General features: G+C 41.5%; 1 protein-coding gene across 1 annotated transcript in view; it reads left to right on the plus strand.

Moving 5' to 3' along the window:
• Window positions 1-12,450, plus strand: part of Ctnna3 (catenin alpha 3) — a 1,456,883-nt gene that overhangs the window by 96,280 nt on the left and 1,348,153 nt on the right. The window contains exon 5 of the mRNA XM_051153175.1: window positions 11,575-11,694. Coding sequence (XP_051009132.1) covers window positions 11,575-11,694 — 120 coding nt within the window. The remainder of the gene's footprint in view (window positions 1-11,574; window positions 11,695-12,450) is intronic.

Raw genomic sequence — 12,450 nt, forward strand, 5'->3', positions numbered from 1 at the left:
ATTTGGTAACTCAATCAAGGATAAGTAGTGAATGTTTACAGTTAGTCTGTGATGTATGCAGCCATCTATTATGAAAATGTACAAATGGATTTAATACAAGTAAAAATATATGTTTATCTAGGAGAAAACCCAAATAGAGAACCTCCTTGCTTTATTTTCCAGGCAAATCAATTTGACATAGTTCAGTATAAAACGAAAGTCTTTCTTCATCTCATTGTTTTGTTTGACATTGTAATAAATAGTCCAGAGGCAAAGGCTACAAAGAACTTCTTAGAATCTCTCCTGATTTCCCTGCTTTACATAGGACCTGATACTTCTGTCTGTAGGTACATCTGTATTTCCATAAAGGCTACTTGTATTTACTATTTTATCATCCCGCTGGCCCTTCCTTTTTACTTTCCCATTCATCTTTGTGTCTGTGTGTGTGTGCATGTGTGTGTGTGTGCATGTGTGTGTGTGCACATGCATGCGCGTGTGTGGGTGCATGTGTATGTGTGTGTACATGTGTGTGTGTGCATGTGTGGGTGTGTACATGCGTGTGCGTGTGTGTGTGTATGCGCATATGTCGTGTGTAGTGCATGCACCTGCAAGCGTGGGAAGTCATATACCCTAGTAGGTCACATAAAGTAACACGAGGATGTCACATATCTTTATCTCTTGCTCTCTGCCATATTTTCTTGAGCCCGAGTCTTTCAGTGCATGGGAAGTTCACTGTTTGGGCTAGCCTAGAGCTCTTGGGATGCCTGCCACCTGTCTATGCTCTCCAGTGCTGGGGTTTAAGCAAGCACAGCCATGCCAAGATTTTTACATGGGTATTGGAGCTCAAACTTAGGTCCTCTTGTATTCATAGCAGCTTCTCTTGCCCACTTGTCCATCTTCTTAGTCCTGATGTTTTTTATTCTGCTTTTTTAACTGTAAAAAAAAGAAGCAACTTGTTATTTTGTTTTTATTACTTGATTAATTATCTGTTGCACAATCGACAAATCCCAGAACATTTTGAGGCCAGGTCTCTCAAGTGTTAATATAGACATGCATTAATAAGGAATAAGTCTGAAAGCTCCTCAGGTGACTCATAGCTCCGATGGTCCGGTATGTCTTGTATGCTAGAATTTAGATTTTTGAGGCAGAATCAACAAAGGGTTTTATAAGATAAATGGCCACGTTTATCTAGATGTGTTGGGACATAACTAGAACTTGGCCTATAGAGGCAGGATCAGGAATTCAAAATTAAGCCTGGCAGCATAGCAAGTTTGAGTCTAGCCTGGGCTACAAACAAACAAACAAACAAACAAAATGCTACTTTTAGATCAACTGGAAAGTAAAGGTGTGTAAAGAACATGGCCTCCTCTGCCATTTTAATTGAGTGGCCCTAAGAGTTACACACGGTGCTAGGTAAATCATGCACATTTTGTCAGTCAGCAGAAGCAGGGATATTGTAGATGCAAGAAAAGAAAAGCACTGCATTTTACACTAGTAAGCACAGGTCCAACTTCCCAAGTTTTGTGGTGTACCTTATCTCAGTCTCATCGTGGCACTATAGTAGCCATACTTAGTGAGTTAATTATCTTGTTCAAGGCAACAGGAAGCAAAAAGCACCCTTGGGAGCTTGGCACACTAAGAGTTAAAACAACTTTAGATATAAGCAGCTCCTGGAAGTGTCTACACAGCATCATGAGTCCCCAGCAGGAAGCATTTTAAACTCTAACTATAATCTCTCAGCCTTATTGGTTCCTTGTTAGAGCCCAAATGACAGTGATACTTCAGCCATGGAGAGGGATATGGCATTCTCTCCAAAGAGACAGGAAGGCTATGTGTGTTCACCATGATACCTTTCCTATGACGTCATGCTAGGGTTTGTATATAAGTTGTCATTCATTCAGTTTTCAAGGTTTCAAGTAGTTTTGAGATGATGATTAATTTAGTATAATGTCTTTTAATATGACAATACATTTTAAGAATAAGTATATATTCATGATATAAAATAGCATTTCAATCTGGTGCTTTCTGAAAAAACTGTGAATAGCTCTACCTCAAGACCCAGCTATACCACTCCTGGGCATATACCCAAAAGATGCTCCACCATACAACAAGGACACTTGATCAACTATGTTCATAGCAGCCTTATGACCCTCAGCCAAGGAATGGATAAAGGAACTCTGGTATGTTTACACAATGAAATAGTACTCAGCCATTAAAAACAAGGAAATCATGAAATTTGCAGGCAAATGGATGGAACTAGAAAAGTTCATCTGGAGTGAGGTTACTTAGACCCAGAAAGACACACATGGTATGTACTCACTTGTAAGTGGGTTTAGTCATAGAGTACAAGATAACCACACTACAAGCCTCAGACCCAAAGCAGGTAAGTAACAAGGAAGACCCAAGGGAGGATGCTTAAACCTCACTGAGAAGGGGAAACAGACAATGGAAGTGGTTGAAGAGAGGGAACAAGGTAGGAGAGGGGTCACAGAGAAATAAGGGTGGAGATCAGACCTGGGGAGAGCTGGAGTGGGAGGACAAAGGGTCTACAGAGAAGAGAAACTATGGGAGGGTCAACTCTGTGACAAGCTGGAGACCTAAGACAGGGTAGGCTTCTGGGACGATATAGGGGTGACTCTAGCTGAGACTTCTAGTAGCAGGAGTCATGGAGATGGAAAAGGACACCCTCTAACAAACAGGACTCCTAGTGGAGGGAGGGGAGCACCAACCTGCCCACAAAAACTTTGACCCAAAATATTTACATTATATGCAGGGATACAGATAAAGTAGAGATTGAGGGAATGTCTAACCAATGCCTGACCTAACCTGAGACCCACCCCATGGGAGAGAGCCAACCCCTGACACTATTAACAATATTCTGCTATGCTCACAGTCAAAAGCTTAGCATAGTTGTCCTCTGAGAGGTTCCATCTTGCAACTGATCACCAAACATTGGGCAAACTTAGGGAGACTTATGGAAAAGTAGAGGGAAGGATAGAAGGACCTGGAGGTGACCAGAGCTCTGTAAGAAGATCAACAGAGCCAACTAACCAGGGCCCAGAGAGGCTTATGGAGACTGAAGCACCAACAAAGGAACATGAATAGACTGGACCTAGGCCCCCTACAATGATGTAGCTGGTGGGCAGCTCAGGCTTCATGTGGGTCCTCTATTGAGGGGAGTATGGGATGTCTCTGACATGGACTCTAACCTCTGGTAAGGCTGCCTTCCCAAGCCACAGGAGAATAGGACACACTCAGTTCTGATGTGACTGGACCGGGTAGAGAGGAGGGAGGAGACTATGATTGAGATGTAAAGGGGAAAAAATTCAGAGTTCCAGCACAGCCAAGGCTACACAGAGAAACCCTGTCTTGAATGCCCTTCCCCAATAGTGTTTCATTTTGATGTTCATACATCTATCTATCTTTCTAACATCTATCTATCTATCTACATGTAGTATGCATGCGTGTGTGTATGTATGTAGTTTACCATGTGCGAGTTGTTAGTGATGGTGTGATGGTTGTCCTCAAAACAACATCTCATTTTTCCTTATGGCTGGCTATATGTTATATCACACAATTTTATAAAATATAATAAAAACCAATATATTATGCATTATTCACCTTTAGAATTGAATCTAGACCCTCATACATGCTAAGCAAGTGGTGGACCACTGAGCTACACTTCAAACTCCTCCATATTTTCTCTATCTGTTTATCTGTTGATTATTGTCTAGGATGATTCCACGACTTGGCCATTGTGAGTAGTGCTGCGATAAACACAGGTGTGCTGGTGTTGCTTGCTGACTTATGTTCTTGTGGGTGTATACCCAGGACTGGCATAGCTAGGTCACTTGGTAGTTCTGGTTTTAGTTATTTGTTTTTTGTTTTTGTTTTTGAGGACACTTTGTACTGATTTCCACAGTGGCTAGACAAGTTTATATTACCACTAGTAGCATGCAAGACTTCATGACTTTTCATCTTTTAGTATCTTCAATTTCTTTCTGCAGTGTCTCAAGGTTTTTGTTATAGATGTATTGTACCTCCTGGGCTAGGATTTTTCCCAGGTGTGTATGTGTGTGTGTGTGTGTATGTATGTGTGTGTGTGTGTATATATATATATATATATATATTATATATATATATATATATATATATATATAGTTACTGAATTTTTTTCTCATCAAGTTTTTTATTATTGATATACAGGAAGGGTAATATTTTTTAATATACTGATTTTTAATTCTACTTTGCTCAAAGGGTATATCAGGTTTCAGAGTTTTGTGGTAGTGTGTCTAGGGCTTGTAACACATAGGATGGAGTCATATGCAGTGTGGCTGAGGGTGGTCTTCAATTCTTGGTGTTTTTGCCTCAACCTCCTGTGTGTAGTACTGGGTCTAGCTTCAGAGACTTAGATGAATTCCTTCCCTCTCTGGATCCCCTCCCTCCCTCGCTCCCTCCTTCCTTAAATTTCTTTTTGAAGAGATTTTATTTCACTTTTAATTGTGTGTAGGGCTGTGTCTTCATATGTGAGGGGCTATGTGCCCTGAAGTGAAGTGCCCACAGCAGCCAGAAGAGAGTACTGGATCCCCTGGAACTAGAGCTAAAGGTAGACATGACTGCCTGGTATGAGTTCTGGGCATCTCTCCAGCCCCTTAATTTACTCTTCAAAGTTTTTTCCTCACTACGATCTGTGTCCTTCCCAAGAAGAGTGTTACAATCAACATTAACACAGATGCATACAACTACTATGTATTTCTTTGTAAGTAGAGGGAATTCACTTAAAATATACTTCTGAGTACAACCACTTCTTTCTGAAAAGGCGAACTATCTTTGTTTTTGTTTTTTGTTTTTTTTCCTTCTTGACCTTATTTGGGGTATGGTAGACAAAGGCTTGCTTTTGCTCTCTTCTCCCATTTTATCTTTACTACTTCCTGAAAGCTTTTGAGCCTCCCCCCTTTCTTCCAAGACAAATCAAACTTTATACAAGTCTGTGCTTCATGTACTGAATGAATCTAGTTTTGCTTTTTCCTACAGGTAGTACCTAGTAATTTTAAAAAATATATTTTATTAATTTATTCATATTACATCTAAGTTATTTTCCCATCCCTTGTATTCTCCCATTCCTCCCTCCCTCCTATTTTCCCCTTACTCCCTTCCCCTATGACTGTGACTGAGGGGGGCCTCCTCCCCCTGTATATGCTCATAGGGTATTATGTCTCTTCTTGGTAGCCTGCTATTCTTCTTCTGAGTGCCACCAGGCCTCCCCATCCAGGGGACGTGGTCAAATATGGGGCACCAGAGTTCGTGTGAAAGTCAGTCCCTGGTTTCCACTCAACTGTGAAGAATGTCCTGTCCATTGGCTAGATCTGGGTAGGGGGGTAGTACCTAGAATTTTGTACAAGAAAGAAAGAAAGAAAGAAAGAAAGAAAGAAAGAAAGAAAGAAAGAAAGAAAGAAACAACAACAACAACAAATAGGGTAGCTATTAAGTGTCCTTGCTTGTGTAGTGCTTCCTTGTATCTTCTCACGGGCACAGCTGTAGGCCGCTGCAGCCCTGGTTATTTGGATGAACTAATCCTAGGACAGCAGGCAGCCAGGATGGGAGGTATCAGGACCTGCCCCCCGCCCCCTTTTTTTTCTTGTGGCTTCAGCTGATGATTTTTTCTCACCCTCCTTCTCAAATTTCTCCGTGAATACACATAAATTTTTACAAGCTGATTTGCTATGTAGTTCCTACGGAACACTGGCTTAGATTTATTTAAATATGCACTGTCAGGGATGAGGAGAAGAGGTCTATTTTGGGGGAGAGGGAGTGCTGAGTCAAACTGGACATTTTCCTGTGGTCCACTTCATGCTGGTTTTTTCTCGTAAAACAAATCTTGGGTTATCTCAATGGGAGATGACCAATCGTGGCCTCTGCTACTTTGTTTGATGGGGCACTGTTAGTACTGTTTCTTGGCTGAGACAAAGGGATGCAGGAACACACTGTGGATGTATTCATAATGCCTGATTCTTCTCTGGGTACGGGCATAGGGACGTTGACTCCATCGTTTTGCTCTTACCTTGTTTGCCCTTTGATACATGAGAAGTTAGCCACATAGGACAAAGCTGGATTTGCTTCTCAGCTAGAGGTCACTTTAATATACAATCTCCACAGTTTTAGAAAATACCTACATTTGTTTTTATTTCCAGTTGATTTGCTGGGTTTTTGTTTTTTAAGAGTTTGAATTTGGTTTATGATGAGCTAAAACAAGAAATGGTAAATTCAAAGATCAACAAATTATTTTGGGATTCTTGGCTCATATTAAATTTCCCCTTAAAAATTTGAATGAGTGAGTTTCAGGAATATTAATATATTTTCAGTTTAATTCTTTTTTCCTTTCCAAATTATCTCCAACTGAAAAAAGTCATTTATTTTGAGAAATAATACAATGAAACTACAGTCTGCTGCTACTTAGACAACCTCAGAGGTCCATCTTGATGGCCAAGCACAAGAAAAGAAAAAACATTCCTTATACGAAGTCAATATGCTGTCTGTTTGCACACATACAGGCTTCAGCGGGTTCAGATCTATTCCCTGTGCTGTAGTTTTTATCTACAAAGTACAAGTATTGCTTTTAATTTATTGCAATATTGTATATGTGTGGGTAGTTCAGGAGAGTACAGGATGCATAACAAAATTCAGCCAACACCATGTTGTACATTTTATACCACACAAATGACGACTGTTTGTAGGTAGGAACAGTCTAGTTAAAAGAGTGTCATTATGGCAGCCTTAAGGGACCCAGAGCACTTTGGTATCAATAAATGGAAGAGATGAGTCCTGATAATGAAAACTCACCCTAAAACCTCCACATTATGCAAACTCTGACCTTCAGCTAAAGCTCTCTCTTGATGATAAGGCATTACTGGATTTTCTTACTTTTTTCTTTGGCCATGAATATATTACATGCAAATACTTTACTCTGAGTGTGTTTTATTTATTTATTTATTTTTCACATCTTAATTTATTATAATTTATTCAGATTACATCCCGATTGTTATCCCCTCACTTGTATCTTCTCATTCCCACACTCCCTCCCTCTTCTACCTTATTACTGTCCCCTAGACCTCTGCTTGGGGGGTCCTCCTCCCCCACCATATGACCACAGCCTATCAGGTCTCATCCAGATAGCCCACCTCCCCTTCCTTTGTGTGCCCAGGCTTCCCAATCAAGGGAAGTGATCAATTGGAGACACTAGAGTTCATGTCAGAGGCAGTCCCTGCTCTCCCCACAACCGAGGAGAATGAGTTGTCCATTGGCTAGATCTGAACAGGGGGTCTAAATGGCTGAGAAACACCTGAGTGTTTCTTATTTTGAAGTCTTACAAGTGTTTCTTCTCAAGTTCCCTGGAGTTGCATGAGGGTCACATAATTAAAATGAACATGACCACATCTTTAGTTAGAAAGAGTAGTTGTTTAGGGAAGAGACCATGTAGGGCATAAAGAACATTTTAAAATTTAGTGAAACCTTTGGTAAGTAGCTTTAATAATTGATTCATAGGGCACATTGTTTAGAGTCCTGGATCTGGTGTGATTTTGATTTAGACATACAGAGAAGGGACCCCCCCCCCCCCAATGGCCATGGCACAGAAAAGATCACGTGATTGTATAGATAGTTAATATAAAGGTTATTAAAACTATGTTGAAAAGAAATTTGTTTTTGCATTGCTAGAGGGGGGAAAATGAAAATATTCTGGCTACATTTAAACTGATGGGCAGGGGCCTGGTGAGACGTCTCAGTGGATAAAGGTGCTTGCTGCCAAGGCTAAGTTCTATCCCTGGGGCCCACAGAGCTGAAAGAGAGAACTAACTCTCATGAGTTGTCCTCTGACTTCTACATGTGTGTCATTTCACACATAGACATGTACACAAACACACACACAGAAAACAAATAGAAAATATTATGAAATAAATAAAACAGAAATAGTATGTAAATAATAAACATAAATAAAAACAAACCAGACAAATGGTTGAGTAGAGTTGGTTCACCCCCAGGACTCTGAAATTTCATGTTCTCTGTGGTGCAGCTCAAATTCTCTCATGTCTTCTATTCTATGTGACCCTCTCAGTCTCAGTGAGCTTTAAGATGTTCACTGTACCCTACTCTTGCCTCTCAGGTACACCCGGTTTTCTAAAGAAAGGTCATAGGCGTTGGAATAAAGCCCCTGTTTAGTCAAGCTTTCCGAGGCCCAGTTGACTCACCTGAGAATGGGAATGGAATAGGAACTCCTGTTGTTGACCCAGAGTTCCATTGGAAGGCATCACATACCGGGGGCTGAACACGCACTCAGTAAACGTTAATGCCCTTCCCACTTCTGGCTTTCACATCTACTTTCCCCTGTAATCTTTTTTTTTTTTTTTTTTTTTTTTTATAAAAGAAAATATTTAATTGGGGCTGGCTTACAGTTTTGGTGGTTTAGTCTCATTATCATCATGGTGTAAAACATGCAGGCAGACATGGTGCTGGAGAAGGAGTTCAGAGTTCTGTATCCAGATTGGCAGACATCAAGAAAAGAACTGGCTTGAGCTTCAGAGACCTCAGAGCCTGCCCCCACAGCGACACAATTCTTCCAGCAAGGCCACAACTCCTGCTAGCGCCACTCTTCTTCGGGCCAAGCAATCAAACACACGAGACTATGGGGGCCATTCATATCCAAACCACCACAGTGAGAGACCCTGGAGCACTCAGTCCTATATGAGATGCCTTCGTCACAAACCTACTCTCAGGTCTGAGAGTTCTGTGTGGAATAGCCCCTGTAGTCTTTAATCCAGGAAAGAAAATATGTTTTATATTCATAGCACTTTGATGAGAGTCAGTATTAAGTGGTATTTGTTGGACTTAATTTGCTCTTCTTTGGTAGCATTTCAGTTTTCTCTTCACCTTGGATTGAGATAAACATGTTTATCTCATGGAATGGGGGACGTAACTCAGTAGAATGCCATTCGAATATGACTTATTCCTTAGAGTTTGGTACACCGAGGATCAAATCATCCCAGGGAATGTAATCATATTCTATAAAATCTTATTAGCTTGTCTTACGGCATCACAGTTGCAGTGGCATTCTGGTGTGCTTAAATGGTGAAATCTCTATCTGTAGAAATAAATCTATGTAATGGTTCAAGATGAGAATATGGGAAACAAATGACATAAAAGAGAGCAAGTGAAAATTACATCACTTGACATTTTCAGTCACTAACCTCCAAAGTATGTCCTAATGTACTAAAAGAAACCAAGGATCCAATTTCTTGCGAGCTCCCTTTACTTCATTGTTAGTTGTGGGAAGTGTTCTGTGGTCCACTGCGCTCTGTCCCCTGTTTGTCAGCACGAGATAAACAGAATGCACAGGAGCATCCCGAGTCAGAGTCAGCAGGAATGATTTTGTAACTCATCGGTTTACAGAGCAGAAATGGACAAATGTTTGCGGAACACGCCACACATGCTCCAGTCACTAAAATCTTCCTCTCTGAATCTTGCTGGGTGACTGGTTCTTTGCAGGTCCTCTACAGACACAGGCCAGGTCTCATGCCATGGCAGGAACATATGCACGCAGCCTACTTTTCATATATTTGTTGTTTCCATGATTGGCATGTGAAAACTTGGTTAAAATGCTTCTGTTTGAATATATTAATGATGGGTTTCATGACAGTTTCATACATATGTATAATATAGTTTGTGATCACCTCCCCACTGTGACTCTATTTGTCCCCTCCAAGTCCCACTAATCTCTTCCCTTTTCTCAAGCAGAAAATCCTCTCTCTCTCTCTCTCTCTCTCTCTCTCTCTCCTCTCTCTCTCTCTCTCTCTCTCTCTCTCTCAGCATCTCTCTCTCTCTCTCTCTCAGCATGCAGCTTTTTGCACATGGATGTAGAGGCCAGTGGTCAGCATTAGATGTCTTCCTCAGGCACTTTCCACCTTATTTACAAAATTTTAAACTCATTTAACACACACACACACACACACACACACACACACACACACACACACACACACACACATTGGTGTGCTTCTCCTTGGGGGATGACTCTTTCTCCAGCTTTCAGCATCCCTTAGTTGCCTGTAGTTCTTTGCTTAGGGCTGAGGCCTCCTGAGTGTTCCCGCCTTCACATGAACATGTCTGTCAGAGTCGGTGTCATCCTTGTTCAGTTCATGTTTAGGCAAGCTGTGTTGGTGACAGTCTACGGGGTGCAGCTTCTCTGACATTTCTAGGAGTCACAGTCTTACAGCACACTGTTCCTCTGGCTCTTGTGATCTGTTCCCCACCCACTTGTCCAGCAATGGTCTCTGGGTCTGAGGTGCAGGGCCGAGCTGTAGATATCAACTGGGACTGGGCATCAGAGCCCAGTCGCGTGTTGGGGGATGGTCTAATGTATTGTGATGCTAATTACTGCTTGCTGTCTCTGTGACCCACCTTTTGATTAATAAAAAACCATCCCCCCCTTAGGCAGGACAGAGGAGATAGGTGGGGTTGAGAGAGAGAGAGAGAGAGAGAGAGAGAGAGAGAGAGAGAGAGAGAGAAATCCTGGGAAGAAAAAAGACCACCATGAGGAGGAAGGCGAGAGACCGGAGGAGGAGAGGAATGTCACCATGGGTTAGATGGAGGAGAAACACATGGGCAGCATGGATGAAAGATTCAGCCCAGACGAAGTACACTAACAAGTATTTGAGATTATGGATGGGAGGTCACCTGATAGAAGTTATTAGAAACAGATGATACGGGATTGGGGCAGGTATCACATACATGCCCCACTACGGGAGGTAGTTTAGAGGGTCAATATCTGCCCTGCCCCAGGTTAACTAAGGCTATTTTAAAATATAACAAGTGTCTGTGTCTTAATTAATTGCTAGCTGGGCCTATAGATAATACATGTAATTTAAAAACAATAGTCATGGTTTTCTGTGATGGTCTCCATCTGCTGTAAAGAGAAGTTTTCTTAATAAGGGGTGAGCGCTACCCTTACCTGGGCTATTAGGAGAAACATTTAGAATGTAGCTAGGGGCTTTGCTGGCTCAGTAAAGTGGTGTTGAAGCTTGCTAGTTGGCTAGGCTGCCTGGCCATTGGGCTTGGTTCCCCAGTGTTGGGTTACAGATTTGAACAGCCACACTTGCCTTTTCCATGGATGCCGGGGACTCACACTCAGGTGCTCAAGCTTGCATAGCAAGCACTTTACTGTCTGAAGCATTCCCCCAGCCTAAGAACTTCATAATAGTACTTTGTTAGACTTAAAATTATACATTAAATGTCATTTTTTGGGTATTCTAAAACATGAAAATTCTTTTATTTTGAATGACATATGCTCTTCTTCTTCTTCTTCTTCTTTTTTTTTTAAGAATGAGGACTGACTGGACTTCTCATTCATGCACAATATTGGCAGTACACATACAGTTTCTACCTCTTTATAATCATCCCGAATTAGTCCATTGAAACAATTAGCTAGCATTTGTCTCCTCTGAATTATGATGGGTAAAACTGAAGTATATTATTGACTCTGTTAGCTAGCTGGGAATTTGAGAAAAATTTGCCACTATTGTAATCTGCTTTTCTTTTCATTTTCAGTTCCAAAGAACATTTGAGTCTCTCAAAAATGTGTCCAACAAATCTGACCTCCAGAAAACCTACCAGAAGCTTGGGAAGGAGCTCGAAAACCTGGATTATTTAGCCTTCAAACGCCAGCAGGTAGGACTCGCCTCTCTCCTTTGGTGGAAAAGATGAACAATTCAGGCTTCCTGCTGTCCCACTTGTCCGAGGTGCAAGCAGGTCGGGGAGGCTTATTGTCTAATGACGGGGGCAGAAATGGCTTTTGCTGATCTCTGTGTTCATCTGGCTACCTGCAGTGTTCAGTGTGGCCCTGGCTTTCGGATGGGTACTTTAGGGGTTTCTGCACAGTCCTTTGTTTCTTTCAAAGGCGATCCCTGCTGGTTTGTGAAGGTCTAACTACCTTTGGTAATGATGTCGCAGCAGCACAAAGAGAAACCTCTATTGTGGCTTGGCCACATAGCTTTTGTATTTGGCAGGGTATAACCAAGGGAATTAAAAAACAAAACAAAACAAAACAACAACAACAACAACAAAACAAAACCCCAAAGACCAAGAAAAGGCTGTAGACGAACACACAAAGTGAGGAAAAAGTGTCACCATGTTTCAATAATAGCAATCGACCTCTGGCTTTGTTTTTTTTTTTGATCTTTGAAGATGAGTAAAACCTTGTTAAATGTGCAAGGTTAAAGGGAAATATTCTTAACAAATGCATGTCTTTTGTCCCACTTGGATAGTCCCAAGATAGCCCCAGAGACAAATCTCTATAAGATTGCTTTTGGAATTGATGCTGTCCGTGCCCAGTCCTCACCATGCTAAATTCTATGCGTCCTGGAGTTAGACACACTGCCACAGTGGTTGGCCCGTCTTTTCAGGCTGAATCGGCTGCAGTTCCTG

Source organism: Acomys russatus, chromosome 11 (genome assembly GCF_903995435.1).
Source record: "Acomys russatus chromosome 11, mAcoRus1.1, whole genome shotgun sequence".
NCBI classification, from domain to species: Eukaryota; Metazoa; Chordata; class Mammalia; order Rodentia; family Muridae; genus Acomys; species Acomys russatus.